Consider the following 22,225-nt stretch of genomic DNA (forward strand, 5'->3'; position numbering starts at 1 on the left):
AAAGACACCAAAGCTCATCACACCAGCGAATTTCTCCAGCTCTTAGTGGAAAAGAATCTTCAAGAATATGAACTTAGAAAAGAACAAGTTCTTTCAGTTGTAAATGACAATGCTTCAAACATGATAAGTACCATTGAATTGATGAACAAGACTACTGAAAGTGACAGGCAGCTAGAAGAACATACTGGGTTCAGAGTAACAGATATATTTGAAATGGAGGAACACAGTATAGAGACAGAGGAGCAAACCAAAGTTGCTTCAGATGAACAGCAACATGACAGTTTAGATGAGCTTGTTGAAACTATGTCGATACATTTTTGCATTCATCACATACGCTGTGCTGTGCATACGCTACAGCTGGCTATACGGGATGGTCTGCAAGAAGGACATGCTGTTGCACTAATTGAAAAGTTGAGAAAATTGGCTACTGCTGCCAGAACTCCTAAAGTTGACTCAATTTAGAAGAGACGCGCTGAAAAAAGGGGCAATTATTGATCAAGTCACACGATGGGGAAGTACCTACTTAATGATTCAACGCTTGGTTGAACTGAAACCCTTTCTCGTAGACATGGCTAATCCTCAATTGATGCTACATAAAAGCCAATGGGAACAGGTGAAAGAGCTTGAAGAATTGCTACAACATCCATTTGCAGTGACTAAAAAACTGCAAGAAGAGGACTTAACTCCAGGCATTTTCCTTAAGGAGTGGAAAAACTTGATGTTTTGCCTGTCTCAAAAAGGAGCGTTATTTGCAAGTGGCATTGCCGCTTCAATGAAACAGAGAGAAAAAGTACTATTAGAAAAGAAGATTCTTTTGGCAGCTGTTTATGTAGACCCAACGCATCGGATACTTCTTGATGATCAACAGCTGACTAAAGGAAAAGAAGCTCTGTTTGAAATAGCTGTAAAAATGAACAAGTTACAGAACTGTCAGGAACAAGAAGAATCGGGTCATACTGCCACATCTTCAACATCATCTACTGATGAAGAATTTGATTTTGAGAAATATTTGGACAATAAAGACCGTACAAAGCGTTCCCGCATGGAAAAAGAGTCATCCCTATCAGAGAACACCGCCAGTAAATTTCAGCACAGTTTTTCATGTGTATTAAAAGTAGTGGAACAATTTGACTGTTCATCAAAAGTAACAGTACTGCAAGCAATCAATATGTATCCTGAAATGTTCAGAGAAGTTGCCCGAGTAGTTACTGCCTTGCCACCAACTCAAGTTAGTGTGGAGAGGTTGTTCTCTGCGCTAAAAATAATAAGATCAGATTTGAGGACATCCATGAAGGAAGATCTGATGGAGGCAATACTATTTCTGAGGACAAATTCATAATTTTATTAGTGACTGCATAAGAGTTTATTGAATATCTATTTACAAAAGTTCAGAAAATTTATTTGTTCAGAAATTGTTTTCTAATAAATATTGTTTTAAAATAGTGATGAAATAGGCAATCTTAACATTTTAACGCGGTAAATTTGTTTTTACAAATTGGTGACTTTTGGAGGAGTCGGAGTCGGAATCGGAGTCGGAACAGCGGTTTACCGGCTCCACAGCCCTGCTTACAAGCCTATATAGAATAGAAATATAGTATAATATAAATAGTATCATAAAATTGCAATGAATAAAAAAAACTCTAATTGTGTGCCAGAAAAATTTGAATTTTTAAAACATATAAATGTTAAAAATATTAAAACAGTCATGGTATCAACATGCCAGAATAGTCTATACTTTCACAATATTTTATAAAAAATTGATCAAATATCTCATTATAATTAAAAATTAGATCTTCTTTACTTAAACTATTAAAGAGTGAATCATAAAACTGAACACAACATGTGAAACAACATCAGGACACATTGCTCAGAAACACCCAATATGATTTTCTAACATTAATCATTTGCATACAACTGTAACTTTCTGAAAAACCACCTGAATTAAAACAACTAAAAATGCTAAAAACCCAGATATTTTAAACTTGGAAACCCATATATTTTAGAACACTGATATAAAAACAAACTTTGTGCTATATCAATCAAGGCTTCATCAAGCCAGCCAGATGAGTCTCTTAAAATATCTAAGGCCTTGTCTTTAGACTGTATTGACAAAATTTAAAGAAAACTTTAGAAAAATTTGAACTTCGACAGCCTCTTTTTACAATGATACTATCATTAACAAATAGCTTTTTTCAAAGCTTTACCGTTACTAGTTTAAACTCTGAACCTTTTTCTCGTTGATTGGTTTGAGGAAAATAGCAGACTATCAAATAATCTAAAATTTTAGAGTTTTTTGAAGTGTATTAATAATCTATAAAATAAAGTAGTTACATAAATCGTTAATTTTCAATATATTTACTTCAATTATTAGTAATTGTAATAATATATTTTTTTCCAAGTTTTGTTAAGGCAAGAGGTCCAATAAAGTCTACAGGAAGTTTGTGTACCTACGGCCAGATTTTTTCAATGCTCAAATTCACGGTGCCAGACTTGTCTGAAAATGGTGAAACTGATAAAATAACATCTCTATACTAATTACTTTGTATTAGTATAAGTATATTGACTAATAATAATAAAATTCCATAAATTAAAAGGGTTTAAAAATTAGTGGCCCTAGGTACAATAAGGTTTTTTTGAACTGTACCTAGGGTTACTTTCTGAAAATCAGGTTCAAATCCATAATAAATTTACAGTTAATTTTGTCTTAGATTGATTTCAATAAATATTTCTAGTAATACTTAATTGCAACACTTAAATATATAACAAAATTGACTAATAGTTCTGAGCAAAACTAACAAATAAGTCTATGCATAAAATGGAAGTCCCAAAACAACTTTAGGTCTTGAGGTGCTGAGACATAGTGCAAAATTAACTTCAGAAACATACAATAATATAAAATATACAATAATAATAAACTCTTAATCATAAATTATATAAAAGTTTAACTTAAATAGTGGGTTATATATACACATACCACAAATTATTCCATCAGAGAAATACTGCTAAACATCTTCAACAGAGTAATTATAGACTGGCATTTTAATTATATAATTTAAAAAAATTTAAAAAAATGATTATTTTTTGAGTTTATACCTAACGGAAACAAGGCAATTTATTTAACGATAGATTTAACCTACCTAACGGAAGCTTTACGCCGTATCTGCGCATGCGTGACGTTTGCGCAGTTCTGACTGTCTACTTATTTAACGATCTATTTAACAAAGGTATAGTGACCAAATTCGAGCCAGTGACCAAATTTCAGCCACATTTTAAATTTAGTATTTCTGTCTTGGTTTCTGCTTTATTTTTATAAATGCGACTTTTTTGAGACTGGTATGAACTCAGCAAATAAAAAAAAACATTTTTTTTTTTCTTGTTAATATAAAATATTTTTACAAAATTGTTAACGTAACAAATTGACTGGAGCAAGCAGAAGACGATGGTCTTATAATCTTACCCCATTAATTTCAATTATAATTTACAATCAATATCAATTAAATATAAGATAAACACAAATTACAAGATGTTTAAATATATATAAATATAAGAACTCGTATAAGTAAAATAGCCAAGTAAATGTATCTTTATAAATATAAATACAATTAAATGCATTTTTATAAACTTTGTGCTATAATCATTTCCAGCTATTGTGTAAATGGATAAAAAAAAAATTTCAAGACGTGTAAAAGTTTTTAAAAAAATAAGAGATTGTTACAGTAATGTTGAGGTCAAGTAACTGTTGTTTAACAACGCATTTAAAATATTGAAAAGAGTTTATTGTTTTAATCTCATTTGTGATAAATGAGTTCCACAACTGTGGTTCTCTTCTAGATATTGAGAATTGGGATTGATTCAAAGACATTTTTGGAATATAGTAGTTCTGCTTAGAATGTTTTGTTTTGTATTTATGATCAATAAGTTGGAAGTAATTATGAAATATTTTTGGGACCAAATTATTTTTTACTTTAAACATAACTTTAAACATAGTTGGCGGGTGTTTATAATAGAAGAAGCATCATAACAAATATTTATCTCAAAAAGTACTACTTTAGATTTAAATTATCAATCAATCAATTCATATATTCTGAAATAGTTGTTACATTGACGGAAGTTTACAAATAGTACATGTACTAGCCTTAAGTAAAAACCTTGCAAATAAAAGCTACTAAATATATTGTTAATGCTAATAGTAATATTAATCGTCCACAGCTGTAACAAAACAACATTAAAAGTTAAAGGAGTAAAATACTAATAATGATAATAATAAGAGTGGTAGTAGTAACAATAATAACAATACAATGATAAGAGTATAATGATAATAATAAAAATAAAATGACAATAAAAATAATTACAATAATCTTAGAAAGAATAATAGTAATTTAGTATTAGTAACACAAATACACATTTTATTAATGTGATTTATATTATAATCATATTTTATTAATGTGATTTATATTATACTGTGATTTATAAACTCAAATAAATAATCAAATATATTAATAACGTTGGTTGTATAAAAACCTTACACGACAGTAATTATGAAAATATCAGAATACAAAATTATGTTCATACACACATTATATTACATACACACATATATAGACACATACAAATACATACATACAAACAAACACACATACTTAAGTCCACGAATACATATAAACACATATACTTGTATTTCCCTGTATTCAATAGTTATGTATACAGTAATTGTATTCATAAATAATATACACACATGAATGTAGATTTATATATACTACACACAAATATACGTATATAAATACACGTACATATACTTACGCACACATACATAAAAACATACATACACATATACAAACATAAATACATATACACACATTAATAATATTATGTATGTGTATTATATATGTATACATTACATACACATACGCACACATACGCATACATATATACATGTCGACCCTCAGAATTAGGGTCGGCATTCGGCAATGCCGACCTAACTGTCGACCTGAAAGTGTTTGAGGTCACACACATATAAATATATACAAACATACACATACACATATACACATCCATGTATACATATACACATAGATACATATACACTCACACTTATTCGCATGCGCTTATCACAAACTCTTATACATAGATACACATATCTTTGAATTTATAAACTGTATTTGGTTAGGAAGGAATGAAAGAGGTTACTCTTAAAAACATAGATTGAATGGAGAGCTTTTAGGTCATTCCAGATTTTAAACTTTGGTTTTTTATGGACTTATATCCATAAGTAACAGAATGATGATTTAAGACTGCAAGATTCAGATTATCAGTTGATCAAAGATAGTATCAATTATTTGCATTTTTTTAGAAAAAATTGTTGAAGGTAAGAGGTAGGTTTTTGTGTTGGTGGTTCCAGACAATCTGGCAATTCAAGAACTGAACAAGGTCACATAGTTTAAGGATCTTAGAAGTAAGATAAAGCACATTAGGATTGGATTTGTAGTTCTGAAAATGTATTATTTTTAAAGCTTTGTTTTGAAGATGAGATATCCTTAAAACTTCTTGCTGTTGAGATTGTCCCCATATTTGTCAAGCATATCGTATATGCGAGCAAAAAATGGCATGATATATATTTAATGTTTTCAGATTGACATAATGGCGAACTTTAGCCAGCATTCCATTTGATCTGCTCAATTTTATGGCTAAGTCTTTGAAGTAGGATACAAACAATAGGTTGGAATCAATTATAATTTCAAGATATTTGATTGAGTTTACAAGAATGATTTTCTGGCCTTAATCTAAAGTTTAAATTTTTTTATTGATTTTTGTTTTTTTAGATTTGAACATGACCAGTTCAGTTTTGTTACAGTTGGGGGAAAGCTTATTTGAGCGAAGCCACTGAATTAAATTGGCAAGATCATGATTAATGTATTTGTTAATTTTATTTAAATTCGTTTAATTTTTTTTTAGATTTGTTGATAATGAGCAAGTTAGTATTATCAGCAAAGTGGTTCCCAGCTTGATTAATTTTGAAATGAACGGAAATCATTTTACATTGGACGTTAGGGAACTAAAAAGCTATTTCTCGTACCAAATCTTATTCGCGCAGATAGTGTAATAGCTGCTTTATTAGCTTTGTATCAATTTGCCCCCGTATCAACTTGCCTCCCTCTCCCCTACATTTAGAAGAGCACGTAAGCAAAATAGGCAAATTATGTCAAGAAGTATAATTTCAGAATTTAAAACAAAGGTTAAATCAGATTATTTAACTCTTCACTGGGATGGAAAACTCATGAAGCAAATATCTGGTAAAAAGTTTGACTACTTAACTGTTTTAGTAAGTGGTTTTTACTTGATTTCTTTGTTTTTTATATTTTAACCTTCTCTTGTAATTTTTCTTCTTTTATTTACTTGTATCTTATATATTGTAATAAAAAGCAAAAAAATTATATATTTTTTCATTTTTTACAATTTATATAAAATAGTGATTTTGTGACTTGTCAAGCATAAACATCCCCTCCAGATACGTCATACCGACGCCTCTAACACACGACATTTTTATTACTTTTATTCTCAAGATTCAAGACTATAATTCTCTCTAAGACTATAATTCTCTCTAAGACTATAACTCTCTCTAAGACTATAACTCTCTCTAAGACTATAATTCTCTCTAAGACTATTGATGTCTATAAGACTATAATTCTCTCTAAGACTATTGATGTCTATAAGAATTATTTTTATGCTTATTGTAAGCATTTACATTTTGTAAAGACAAAAATAAGAAATTTTATATTTTTGGCTAAATGTTTTCAAAACAAAGGGCTTTGCTAAATCCTCCCTTGGCAAATTTTAATATATTTTCACTGGTCTCTCTCTCTAAAAATTTTTTTTTGGTGCTAATTTGTGTGTATTTGGATAATAAATAATGATGCAATAGTTTATCCTGCAAAAAATTGGTCACAGTGTTCAGAAGTTTCACAAAAGCCACTGTTTCAATTTCACAGAAGTCCTTATACTCAAATTTTGTCACTTAATTGTTCATAAATTTTAAAGAACCATCCAATTTTGAAAAAAACTTCTCATTTGTTATACTAATTAGAAACTCTTTTCAAAGATAAGTAACATTTTAGTTTTTGAACAATTTTTATACACACACACGCACCTATTTAAATGTTAATGTGTATAATATATGATGAAAAGTATGTACAATAACAGTTTTAAATATCATACGTGATTTCTTAACAATTTTTAATAATTTGTTCAGTACTATAGAACAGTTAAAAAAATCAAATAATATAAGCTCTATCTAACTCAAAATAATTTTTTTTTTATATGTTTTTTAAACTTAATGTTTTACCTGCTATTAATAAACCAATACGAGTGACAAAAAATAATATTGGAAGAAACTAATAATCAAAAACTAATATCGGGAGAATTCAACAAATGTTTGATAAATATTGGTCAGAATCTTGTCGAAAAAATAATACCAACATCTGAATCATTTAAAAATTACCTAAAACCGCTTTCTTGCATGATTATTAATTAAGCTGGTCCCGTGGATCATTGTATCCTATTAGGTTAACTGAGACAAAATTTATTATTGGATAAAAGCTTACCAACTGAAGGCAATATGTCACAATGTCTAATCTAGAGTAATAAATATCTTGTGTGGAGTCCCGCAAGGATCGATTCTCGGCTCACTCCTGCTTTTAATTTATATAAATGACTTCTGTAATGCATCTTTTAAACTGAATTCAAGTCATGTTTGCGGATGACACTAATCTATTTATGGTATCAAAAAACTATATGGGGATACGAATATTGAACTAAATAAAGTAAACAATTGGAGCGAACTCGATACATCAAACCTATGGTTTTGGTTTTTTTTGACTGGATGTATTTTATATGAGGAACCCAGGATAATTAAAAATATGACTTGAATTCAGTTTAAAAGATGCATTACAGAAGTCATTTATACAAATTAAAAGCCGGAGTGGGCCGAGAAATGATCCTAGCGGGACAAGTACTCAAATTTCAAAGCTTAAGAAGCTTTATAGTTTACAAAAACATGCTGAATCGTTTACTTTAAAGATAGACGAATACACACAAAAACTTTTATGGAAGATGTCCAAATGTATCAAATTTTGTAGTTTATTTAGTTTATTTATTATAATAATTATGTAACTATAGTTACATATTTATCTTATTAGCACTCTGGGCATTTTATTACGATATTTCATTAAAATTTTATTAAATACTTTATTACATATTTTGATATTTATTTGAAATTAAATATATTTTATATAACAAAGTTGTAAAAGTTTTATTTTGTGTTAAAGCAAAGAAAAAAAAAATGTATATATATATATATATATATATATATATATATATATATATATATATATATATATATATATATATATATATATATATATATATATATATATATGTAAGGGAGAGGGGGCAAGTTGATTCGGGGGCAAATTGATACAAAGCTAATAAAACAGCTATTAAACTAATTGCGCGAATAAGATTTGGTACGGGAAATAGCTTTTTAGTTCCCTAACGTCCGATGTAAAAAGATTTCCGTTCATTTCAAAATTAATCAAGCTGGGTAGCATTTTGTAAATCGAGCAACTTTCGAAAAAAACTGACAACGTGTTTTGTAAGAGATTTTACAAAAAAGGTAAGTACATTTAGCTGATCAACCCTTCCATAAGTTTAAGAAAACATTGCTAAATGATTTTGTATGTCATTTGTTTGTTCGTTGCTTCTGTTAAAATTTAACTCGAATTTAATGCAACGCGGTCTAAAGGGGCACGTTGATATAGACCACGTTGGGCAAATTAATATACTGTATTATCTTACCCCTTTGGTAAAGCATTTGAATATGGCCGAAAATATTTTTGTTTATGTATTTGCATTAATGCAATTAAATTGTTTGGTGTAGACTAATGTTTTTTTTTTCTCGCAGAAATAGCAAATAGGTAAATAGGCCTAATAAAACATTGTTAGGCCTACGGCCTAATTATTATTAATACCACTATTTAAAACTTTTGCAATCCATTTTTTTGGATTGCAATCCAATCTTTTGGATTGCAATCCAACTAAGTTGTTCCATTTTTATATTTCACGTTTCTAAAAAAAAAAGGGGCCAAATTTCAAAATTAACCAATGAAAATTATGACAGAGTTTAAGTTGCCGTACCGCTAGTATCAATGTTTTCGTATATTTGTAAACGCTTTAAAAGTTCGAAGTGTGATTATAGTGGTACTAAATATAAATTTAAATTACCAGAGAAAGTAAACATTTTTAATTTTTTATAATTTCAGATGGTGCGAACATATAAAAGAAAAACTACTTTTGGGGCCTCATTGGAAGTCCTTAAACTTGCTGCTGAGGAAGTCATTTCAAAAAAGCAAAAAAAATAAATAAAATGTTTGTTTACCTGTTTACCTAATCTTTTGTGTTTGTTTACCTAATCTTTTGTGGCTTAATAGCCTTGAAAAAAAAAATTTTATATCATAAACAATTTGGTTTTAGAAAAAAAGTTATTACACTGAGCATCCAATACCCACAAAACATTGTTTTAGAGGATTTGCAGTGGACCTGTATAGACATTTTTTAGCATTTCGCTCATCGGCCACTTAGTGGACTATTAGGGACAGCCGCTATAAATGGCAAGCCGATAACTTTCCGACATGTTAATAATGACTAATCATTGGCTAGCCACTTTTGGCGGCTGCCAATAATGGTCCACTAAGTAACCGATAGGCAAAACTACAGTGAACCGCTAAAAATGCCTAGAGGTTCTCTGACTTACAGTATTTTGAAAGGATTTGATGACAGCAATTATACATTTGGAATTTTTGTAGGTTTATTAAGAGCATTCCACTTTGTCAATCATAAAATCCTTCTCTATAAATTGCAAAACTACGGAGTTTTGAATTTGAATTTAAAATGGCTTCAGTGTTATCTTTAGAATTGTTAACAATGTGTTACGTATGGCTTGATTAGTACGTAGTTAAAATTATTAGTCGTGGTGTCCCCCAAGAATAAATACTTAGTCCTTTTTTGGCTATTTTTCGGTCCTCTGTTATTATTTTAAGGAGTGAACAGATTCTATTTGTTGACCAGCTTCGCACCCCTTCTTCATCTATTTGGCGGGCGTAGATGTATTTATAATAATTTGTTTCCAGTTTAGTTTTTGTCTCTCTGTTTTTATAATTTGGCAACTCATTCTATTATCTTCTAATGAAAGTACAGCTCTAAAACTTATTTTTATGGTTCTGAGGCCTGCTGGTAGTCAGTTTTCCTAAATTCTATGATAGCTCTCAGAGAGGCTGATTCCATCAACAGCTGTAAAGTATCAGAGTAGTAACAGCGCCATATTGAGCATGGGTAGTGTCCCTGTTCGTACTTTTCGTGTGAAAAGTTAAGGTCATATTTAAAGTCCTTTATTTTATTAAAAGAAATAAGGCAATTGTTTGGACTATTAAGTAGTGTATTGAGGACTATCTGTGTTTTGAGTCAAGTTCTTTAACAAATCCAAAAATTTCTAATGTACCAAAAACTATAAAACACAAAAATTCATCGTCATCACCAAGTTCTCTAAATCTATCATTCACTAATATTCATGGTTTCCGAAGTAACTTTTCTTCTGTTAATTCTTAAATCTTGCAAAGTTCACCACACCTACTTATTCTTTGTGAGATTAATTTGAGTTCAGCTGTCTTAGCTTGCGATCTTAGTGTTGATAGTTATTTTTCTTGAATTCGTAAAGACTTCAATACTCACATACTTGGCTTGGGCATTTACATACGTAAGAATTCACCTATTTGTTGGGAAACTAGATTTGAATCAACAGGCTATTCTTTTATATGCACCGTTTAGCAACACTTCACTCGATCACATTTCTCTTTGTTTTATATAGCTCTCCATCATCTCAAGGCTGCATTCTTTTCAATATTATTTTTGATCAAATTGATCAAGCCCTTTTTCTTTATCCTTCAGCCAATATCGTTGTTGTTGATTACTTTAATCCTTATCAGACTGGATGTCTTGGTTCTAGTGTCAGTGACTCTGCAGATGGTAAGGTCCACAATTTTTATCTTTTTCAATCTCTAACACATATAGTCAACTTTCCAACTCGCTTTCCAGACAATCCGAATCATTTACCTTCTCTACTCGACATATATGTCTTGTTTCTAATTTTAGTTATTGCTCAGTTTCTCCACGTTCATCCCTAGATGCTTTGAATTACAATGTGATCTCTCTAAAATCATTATTTCATTTTTCTTCATCATCAGAATCTCTGTATCCTTTACAACTAACTTAATGCTTAATCATTTCGTGATTTTCTTCGTGATGGTTCTAGAAACCTTTCATCTTTCTGCTGACAATTGTGCTTCTTGTATAATTTCTTGAGTTCAGGCTGGCATGGAATCTTTTATTCTTTCTCAACAATTTTAAGTCAAACCTCATTCTTCTCCATTGTTTTCCTCTCATTGCACTGCTGCAATTTTCTATCGTAACCATTACTTCTATATCTATCAATAAAACATTTCTCCAGAAAACAGACATCTGTTTACTAATACTAGAAACCATTGTAAAAAGGTTTTGTCAAACGCCAAAGACCACTATTCTCACGTCACAAAAACTTTTATTTCATATCAAAAATGAGACTTCTAGAGCTCCATTAAGCTCCAGAGACTTCTGGAGCTTAACGCTACCTATAATAAGGGCAAATCTGTTATTACTCTTCTCTTACATGGTTCAGATTTTATTATCTCACTTAAAGACAAAACTGAACTCTTGCTAAAAACTTCTCTTCAATCACTTACCAATTGTAACATAAAAGTTGTTTTTGATAGACAATAGTCTTCTTTATTTCTTTTAACTTAAGTTCCTCAAGATTTTATCCTTGGCCCTTTGCTTTTGATTTACATTAAATTATTTTTAATACAAAAGTTTCATCCTCAAATACAAAAACTAAGCAGATTTCACATTGTAAGTCAATAAAATGTTTTTATTTATTGAAAAAAAAAAAACAAAAAAAAACGAGTAGTCCTGTGCCCCTTCAAGCTTACGCCCGCGTTAACTTGCTCCATTTGGCCCTCCCTCTCAAAGGCCCTATTGATAATTCTTGAAAACAATATACACACAAAAGATTTACTTTAAATTTTAAACATCAGTAGATAATTAAAATCTAAAAATCTCTTTAGTTTCAAGAAGTTAGAATCTAAAAATTTCAAAAAACTAAACAAAAAAAAACTCAATATTTACCCAAACGACATTAAGTAACAAGCTTTTCTGGAAACATAGGTCATGAATGGCAGTTATATATATTATATATATGTTATTTAGTATAATATTATACGGAATGGTTTCACTCTTACGTATAATATTTTACTAAATTTCCATAACGAATGTGAAACCAGGAATAAAAGCACACAACTTTTAAATTTGAATTTTAAAACCTCATGAACACATGTTAATCTCGAGTAAAATTGCCTAGATCGTAACGAACCCGTGTTTTTTGGGTTTTAATTTTCAAAGTGAAACTAGATGTGCCGGCTAGGATGTATACACTCAAACACATAAATATAGTTTAAAGTGCATTTTTATGGTGGATATAGGCTTTCGACAACAAGATGATTGCTTTTGAAGGAAATTTAACTTACCTTACTTTTTTAAAGTTATGTTTATTATCACCTACCTATCGGTCAATATATGTAATAGTTAATGAAAAATAAAAAAATAAGTAAAAAAGTAAGTTTAAATTTATTTTGAGTCCTTATCTAAACATGTTCCGTAAATTATCTAAATATATATGTTCCGTAAGTTACTTTAAAAAAAGAATTTTTGTAGGAAGTGTTTTTGATCTTTAGTTCTGTTACATGGAGAACTTTTTTTTTTTTTTTATTATTATTATTTCAGTTTACAAAGTCAGTCGTTATACAATAAAATAAACTGTTAAAATACTTTTACAAATATATAAGTATAGCAGACTAACAATATAAACTAGGTTTCCGAAAGAAGATCACAAGGATCTTGTCATCGGGACCTTATAAAATATAATAAAATATATAGTTTTTTACATCTTTTTTAATATTCTTTTATTTACAATAATTGTGAAGTGCAAGGTATTATAAAGAATACATATATATTAATCTTTTACACGAGTTAAACTGTAAATAATATAAACTAGCAAAATATTGTAAACAATATAAATTACAAAACGTGAGAAAGAAATAAGAAAAAAAAAGTTCACAAGTTAAGTTAAAATATCAAGAAATTAAATTTTTTCAAGTGATTAGTAATATTGTAAAATGTTATCTTAAGAAAGAATAAAATTTTTTGCTTTGTTTTTAAAAAGATGAAGAGAATTAGTTAGATCAAAATCAAAATTTGGCAAAACAAGTTTATTCCACAGGTGTGGCGCACGATAGGCAAGACAGAATTGATTAAAATTTGTGTGACAAAAAGGTTTTTCTAAAAAATTTATGTTTCTAAGTTCGTATTTGTTGGTTGGTTTTAAATTGAAGAGATCTTTAAAGACTGGAGGAGATAGATTGTTTTTCCACAGTTTCCAAGTTTCTTGTTATATTCTTAGTAAATACTTTAAGATTTACTATGATTTTAGTGTTTAAATCAATGAATGTTTTAATGTTTTTATATTTTTTCTTTTTAACTTAGTACATTTTAATTATAATATGTTTTGGCAGTAAATAAATATTTATAGAGTATACTAAAACGTTTTTAAAAAATGACGTTATTTTGCTATGACTTCATAGCTTTAATCCTTTAAAATATTACGCAACAAAGTTATTGTTACATAAAAGGTATCAGCTGTTTTTAAGACTTTGAGCTGCATTAGAAATGTTTTCTCATGATTCGTGATAATTTTGACGAGTTTTTTGAAAATTACGCACGAGTAAAACTCAGAAGAAGAAGAAGAAAAGGTCATTAAAGCGTACTAAAGGTGAGAGGGACTTTTTTTATATTTATTTTTTGACAAAAAAAAAATAATAATAAAAAAATTTTAAAATTTTTTTTTGCTAAAACGTTTTTTGATATATCAAAATATTAATATTTAATTTTGATAATAACAACAAAAGTCGGAGTAAATAATACCCAACAACTTTGGCTCTCCAAACTCAAGTTTAATGTCAATAAAAATCCTTATAACGTTTTTGTAGAATCTTATTTAGGCAATTTTAGGCCTGGGGGTCTATATTTAGGCACTTTTAGGCCTGGGGGTCAGATTCACCTTCATTTTGGTTAGCTCCTGACTTTAAATCTCTTACTTGTTTTTGTCTTCTTAGAAAGATTAATTTTGAAAAAATGGTCAACCGAGTCAATATCTACTGTGAATTTTTTTTACGGACATTTTTTTTGCTTGTTGTTATGATATTTCCACGTCGCAACCAATTTTTATATATTTTTAAGGTTCACGTCTCTATCTTTGACAAGTTTTTGCTTTATTTTTATGGAGTGACATATTGATAAAGATTAATCTACTACTGCCTCAGCGAAATCTTGAAAAAAATATTTAGCTTGCTTTTATAATCGAGTAACAAAACTTTTTCTTATAAGAAAAAGTTTTGTTACTCAAATATATTCACTTTGTTTTGTGCTTGTAAATATGTAAGGTTCATACCTGATATTCTTTCTTAGTTTGAAAAACTGATCAAATTTTTCACACACGACATTGTATTAATTGCTATCGTTTCTTTTAAGAATTTTGTATTTTTCTTTTTTGCAAATCTTTTGTAACTCCTGTTGGAGTTAAACACAACTCAATATCTTATATAACTTAAAACACACAAATGATCACGTGATTAAATTTTCTGTGGTAACGAAAGTGACCATAAAATTAAAAATGAAGCTTGAATAGAATGCTATATCTCTATTAATTTATTTGCATATACATATATACAGAGGCGTAGGAAGGTTTTTAAATGTTTAAAATAACCAGCTTTTAAACAAAAAGAATATTCTAAATTTTTTTACGTTCATATGTATGACGAAAAGATTCTTCACAAGTAATAGGAGAATGGAAACAAGAAACCCTAAAATCTTAGCCCCCCTGCCCCAAACGTGAGAGCAACAAGTTGATGAAATATTTTTAGTACTATTTTTAACTAGACTTATATTCATGGATAAATTTTAAATTTCATAGTAAAATAATTTAGTGTTCAAAAATTATGACCATATAAAATTTGCAACCCCCTATATATATATATATATATATATATATATATATATATATATATATATATATATATATATATATATATATATATATATATATATATATATATATATATATATATATATATATATATATATATATATATATATATATATATATATATATATATATATATATATATATATATGTATATATATATATATTTATAAATATAAATATATATATATATTTATATTAATAAATATATATATTTATATTTATAAATATATATATATATATATTTATAAATATATATATATATATATTTATATTTATAAATATATATATATATATTTATAAATATATATATATATATATATTTATATTTATATATATATATTTATTTATATATATATTTATATATATATATTTATTTATATATATATTTATATATATATTTATATATATAATCAATCAAATCTGAATTAAATATTTTTATTAAGATTAAATTTAAAACTTTCGTTCCTTTAGAATAACGTGTTATGCGTAGAATAATTGTTTTTTAAACAATCTTCTTCAGAAATAAAATAATCAAGTTTAAAAAGTAACGAATATGGTTACCCTATCTACCCAACACTTTTATGTAATTTGTTAACATAAAAAAATTATTAGGTAATATTTATCATTATTAAACGTCGTTAATAATCAATCAAAACCATTTTTTAAAAATAATCTGTTACATTTAAATTTATTACGTTATTTAAGCAAGACTTAATGCTTCCTCTAATACGTAATTGCTAAAGTTATTTTTACGTTTTAATATTATGCTTTACATACGTGATGAAGTAGTATTATAACAGACAAATATTATGTCGCAAATATTACGATTTTAATTGGTTTGAAACTTCTATCATTAAATTTCAATACATTGTTAAAATTTCGTTTTTATGAACTACAAATTTCCAAAACATTTAATAATTTGTAGCAATTACATCAAGACGACTTTTTTTAAACTTTTGTTTTTGTTTTAATATGACAAGTAGGCGACAAGTGTCGCATTTACTTGTTTTAGAAATAATAAAAATACAGTAAATGACGTAGTAAGAATAGCAAGTAATATATTATATATATTGATTGTAACTTTCAATAATTTTTACGTTTCAAATTTTCTGTGGTTTTTGATCAAAACACTTTAACTAAGGTATTTTCATTTGTATTCAGTTAAATTGTTTTCGTTTGTATCGTTTTTTATTTTTGACATATTTAAAAAAAAAATAACAAGATATTTTCCGTATATCTTGAAAAATTGTCGGTTTTAGAAACGTATCTAGGATTTTTCAGTTTTTTATGTTTTACTTGAAAGTAGCGTTTGGGCTACTTTTAGGTATAACATAAATTTCAAATTTTTAATGTTATTTTTTTATCTAAAAAAGAATACGTTTTGCTAAAAATTGAAATGGTTGTATTTTGTATAAGAATGGGCATCGCCCCCCATCGCCCCATTAAGTTTGAGGGAAATTAGATTTCCAAACAAAATTTGTATAAACTTTGGCTGAAATTTTTACAATATACGGAAGGTAATCTTGTATTTACCAATTACATTTAAAAACAATTGATTTACAAGATAGACCGCAAACATTTGGCTTATAAGTTCAAATAAATAAAAAATACAAATACAAATAAAGTATCTGATAAAAAATCATAATGGTCTAACTCCAAAACCCTTTTGCATAGAGACAAAATATAAAAAATAAATTTAAAAATTTTTTTATTTAAAGGCACTCTCTGACAAAAAGTTTTAATGTATTTTATTACCTAAGTAAAAACTTCGGCTCCCCTGATTGGTGATTATTCTGAATATCTGAATCTCTCTCTTGATTGGTGATAATTTTAAATCTAAAACTTGTTTGATTGTCTTTATATTTTAAGAACTCTAATAATCAAAATTTTTAGAAATGTGTTGAATAATTTAAACCTAATATTAAAAAAATTGTAACTGTTTTGTAATTGAGTCCAAATTATACAAAATAACAAAAATTAAAAGAGTTGTAAACGATAAGAGTTTCAGCCCCACCACTATCTTACTAGTATCACATTTGATTTGGTTCTCTGAGCGCTTGCTTGGTTATTAATGTTTGTGCTTAAAAATTAAAAAGTTTAAAAGAGTCGTTACAATATATGTTTAAAAAAAAATGAATACCATCCCACAGTGGGACAATGAGAGGCTGAAAATCAAAAAAAAAATTGGCTTCAATTAAGATGAAACATAACAGCTTAAAATCTTATACTATAGTCTGGTGTGATATATAGTTCCAAAGATATCGGTATTCATAGTTACATATGTAGTTTTTAAAAAAAACGTTTTTTATCTCAGTAACACATCAGATGAGGTCAACCATATTTATCAATTTTATGAAAACTTTAATTTAGATGTAAAAGTTAATAATTATTAAAAGAAAAAAGAAAGTGAATAATTTTATCTAAAAAATACAAGCAACTTCGGAAACTATAAAAAAAACTTTTTCTTTGTGATTTTTCCCTATAAATCATTTGTTTGACCTTTCAAAAAAAACGTACGGGAGAGGAGCCCCTTTCAATTTTTCCTAAATACAAGTCGCGGCGCAATAGTTAGAGCACTTGCTTTAAAAGTGAGCTTTATGCGTATATCGCGTCATCTGTAAAGAAAGATGCTTAATTTCCAAATTAAATGCTCTTCCGCGGTGCCCTGTGACAAGACCGCCTGGTCTTCTAGAGAAAACCTAAAAAATATATATTTAAAAAAATAAGTCTTAAATTTAATTTTCCCAAACAGTTTTGTGCTCTCAAAACTCTAAACAAGATTGAAACTTACTGCTATTAAATTTAATCAAAAACCTTTTGTCATTTAAATAACTATTATTTATATGGCAATTAGTTAATTTTTTTTTTTACTATCTTATACTAAATTTAAACTCGCCCACATGACTTAAATTTAATTGAATCATCTTTTAGAGCCTAAATGTTATGACCATGCAAAATTCAAAACATATTTTGATATTGTACAGTTTATTCAATATGCCAAAGACGGCCTTTTTGCGACCGGGGCTTTTAGTGGATGCAAACAATCTTTTTACCAAATATTAGTTAAAGTACTTAAGTATGCTTTTTAGCTAATTCCATTCCATCGTGGTACTACAAATACGTGGTACTACATACGCTTAAACCCATCGTGACACTACACGCACTTAGATACAGTATTAAAAAGTTTTTTTTGCATGAACAATCGTAAAAAAAATGTTTTTACAAGTTTTTTTTATCAATCTACTAAAAAAGTGGATTGATAAAAAAGAGAAATATTTTAAAATTCCACAAGAATAAATTAATTCAAAGTTGTATTGGCAATGTTTTCAAGTAATTTCCATTTTTAACACATACTTTAATAACTTTTTGAGTTTAAGCTAACCTATAGGGTGTAACAAACTGATCAACTGTATTATAAAACAAACATTCTTTGTGATTTGTGTACACATATTGATTGCAAATGGCTAAAAAATTTAATATACAATCTTTGGTTTTGACTTTTTTTTGCCTCTAGACCACTGTGGACTGATTTAAAATATGATGAATGTAAAATTTCGCTGCAAAATAGGATATGATTACTATCTGTGATACTTTTGCTATTTTGAAAAAACACCAGTGGTTACCGTCTAAAATTATTAAAATATAGAATGCAGGGAATGGAGAAGGAGGGGAAGTCTCACTATTTTTCCAAAATTTCTAACTTTCGATGTCAACTTTGTCATACATTATAAAAAGCCTGATAGTATAGATATATTACTAATATTTAGTATCTACATTGGCGGTTCTAGGGAAAAAATGAGGGGAAGGGGGCGCCGGGAAATCGTTAAATAATACTGACTAAAAAAAAAAAGTCGTTAAAACTAAAAATTACCCAACTCAAATGTGCCAAATACCCGACTAGCCAACAATATTCTTCAAAAAACCGACAATAACTTATAAAAAAATTGCTTTCTTTGAGGGTATAAACGCTCCCCCACCCCCACCACTCACACACATCCTTCCCCGTAGAATCGCTCCTGAGTATCTATCCTGTTAAAAAGTTTTAAGTATAAATAGTGATAATTATTATTATTAAATAAATAATAATAAAAATTAATAAAAAATAATTACATAAATAATAATAAAAATCAAACTAGTAAGTTGTATGTAAAAATATTTTAGATTACAAATAAAGTTTGGGGCAAAATGAAGTTAGGAAAATTCACTAGAAGAACTGACTCATCATGGATTTAATGACATAAAACTGGTTTAGCTGCTCCTCAAAAAAAAAAGAAAAAAGAAGCAGAATATGAAACAGAGTTGGCCGAAAACTAATCAATAAGTGTCGTACTTAGTAAAACTAACTAGAAAATGAAGATTAGACGGCAGAAGCTGTGCAGTTTCTTATGTATCAGTTCTTTCATGAAATGTAAAACTTTTATACATAGATATATACATACAAAATACATACACACATACATACATACCCAGCCGGCATTTGGTTATAAAAAGACGTCTTATGAACGTCAAAAGTAGTCTTTTTAGGACCAAATGCCGGCTGGGTATATTCATACATGCATAAATAAATTAATACATATATATATATATATATATATATATATATATATAAATATATATATATATATATATATATATATATATATATATAAATATATATATATATATATATATATACATATGTGCGTGTGTGTGTGTGTGTGTGTGTGTGTGTGTGTGTGTGTGTGTGTGTGTGTGTGTGTGTGTGTGTGTGTGTATACATCAGGGCGGGTGCAACATTTTTTAATATTTGAAATATTCTCAACTAAATTTATATTCATCTATAAGTATGAAATTTTATACAATAATCTCTAAGCGTTTAAAACTTATGACCATATAAAGTTTGAACTCCCCTCAATTTGAGAGGGTGACAAATTTTATAAGGTCATAATTTTTGAACGAGTTTACTAAATGAAGTTTAAAATTTATCAATGGAATATAAATTTTTGTTGAGAATATTAAGAAAAACATTTTATCAACTTGTTGCTCTTACGTTTGGGGCAGGTGTAACTAAGATTTTAGGGCTTTTTTGTTCCAGGCTCCACTTATTGCAATTTTTTGCGAAGCATCTTTTATTGAAATAAATATAAACATATAAATGCTTGTTGTTTTTTCCATGTCTGGAAATAAACATCAAAAAATGCTGCATCCGCCCGTACGTATTTATGTATTTATTTATGTAAGGGGCGGATGCAGCATTTTTTGATCTCAAACATCAAAAAATGCTGCATCCGCCCCTTACATACATAAATACATACATACGTACATACATACATACATACATACATTTAAATATATATATATATATATATATATATATATATATATATATATATATATATATATATATATATATATATGTAATTGCTATGTTAGCGACTATACTTTAGTTACTTCAAACCCAAAAGTTTTTTTTCAAAAATCAAATGAAACTAGAAAAAAGAGTATTTTTCCAACGGAAAGCAAAGTTTACAAGAGATATTCTTTCTCGGGTAAGTGTGCATTTTGTTAAGAACTTTTTTTATTTATTTAAAAAGTTAAATGATTTTCATGAAAGAAATGTTGAAATAAAAACAAAATTTTTAATTAGCCGGAGAAATGTCATATTTTCTAACTTGCATTCATTTGTGAACTTATAATGTATTTTTAAAAACGCAAAAATAAGGACATTTTATTACTTCTTTAAAGTCATTTTAAATGTAAATATTAAACAAATAATTTTTGACTAATGTTTTTAGAAGAAATTTCCCTTTCTTAAAGTGTTATTTCTTTTTTTTAAGTTACATTCAAGTTAAAACATAGTTTACATTCAGAATCAAAGTTTAGATTTCAAAAAGTCAAATCTCAGGAAAATATATCAATTAATATCGAACATCAATCTGTGCTATATATTTTGTCGCCACTGCATGTTTATAATAAAATTTTTTATTAAAGTAAATAATATGTATTTGACTTAAATTTTGGAAAAGAAAATTTTGGTTCTAAAGAAGGTGTACTTAGAGAAACTGCGTTCGACATCAACAGATGTTATTAGAACACAATTGAAATGTACTATAAGAATGATTTTGCGTTGGATTAGTAAATAATCCACATAACTCTGAGAAGATATTCTTTAAAATAACAGCACCATTTTTTCTGTATCAATTTGTTTTAGTTTGATTTTAATTGAATAGTCTTTCACTCCGTTTGTAATAAATATTGCTTCAACAGCATAAGTAATAGTTTTGATTTCTATATTACATGGTTCCTTAAAGATCCAGGTAATAGTTGTTTCAAAAAACCCACAACTTCATATTAGTAAATCAAGTTTGATTAAAGCCGCTTTCTGATTGTCTAATAATTGAAGTATTTGCGTAACTTTTTCAAAATTATTTACGTGATATTTGACTACTGCAAGCTAAACTCCCCAGCTTGTTAATATCTGTGGCAGTTAAACGTTTAGAAAACTTCTCTCTCTCTCTCCCTCATATAACTATTTAAAAAATAGTTATATGCTGTCTTTTTTATTGAAATCGATATATATATATATATATATATATATATATATATATATATATATATATATATATATATATATATATATATATATATATACTGATATATTGATATTTAAAGCTGTTTTGTATTATAATAATAAAACAAAACTCATAGTCGTAAAAGAGTGCTCAATATTAAAAAGATACTTCAAATAGAAACTTCAAATACATATGTATTAATGAAGAAAAAACAACTTTTTCTATGGTACTTTAAGTTTCATGCCTATACAGCAATCATCAGCCATTGAATACAAATTCAAAAACAAAACAAAAAAAACCGCTAAAAAATCCAAAATACTGTGTAGTGGGATCTTAACGTCGCTAAGACATACTTGATGGCAACGAAAAAACAAAACAAAAAAAATTATATGCATATATATATATATAGATTGGTGGCGTTAGGGTAGGGCCGGGT

General features: G+C 27.8%; 1 protein-coding gene across 2 annotated transcripts in view; it reads left to right on the forward strand.

Annotated features, from left to right (window-relative positions):
* Positions 1–16,147: 16,147 nt before the first annotated feature.
* The window catches only part of LOC101235931 (hyaluronan mediated motility receptor), a 40,343-nt gene continuing 34,265 nt past the window's right edge, over positions 16,148–22,225 (forward strand). The window contains exons 1-3 of one of the 2 annotated variants that reach the window (XM_065807680.1): positions 16,148–16,379; positions 19,400–19,646; positions 20,665–20,766. In XM_065807680.1, the coding sequence (XP_065663752.1) occupies positions 19,589–19,646; positions 20,665–20,766 (160 nt within the window). In that variant the 5' untranslated portion in view covers positions 16,148–16,379; positions 19,400–19,588. Of the gene's footprint in view, positions 16,380–19,399; positions 19,647–20,664; positions 20,767–22,225 lie in introns of those variants that run through there. The other variant, XM_065807681.1, reaches the window with a different exon arrangement.

The sequence above is a fragment of the Hydra vulgaris genome, chromosome 10 (genome assembly GCF_038396675.1).
Source record: "Hydra vulgaris chromosome 10, alternate assembly HydraT2T_AEP".
NCBI lineage: Eukaryota > Metazoa > Cnidaria > Hydrozoa > Anthoathecata > Hydridae > Hydra > Hydra vulgaris.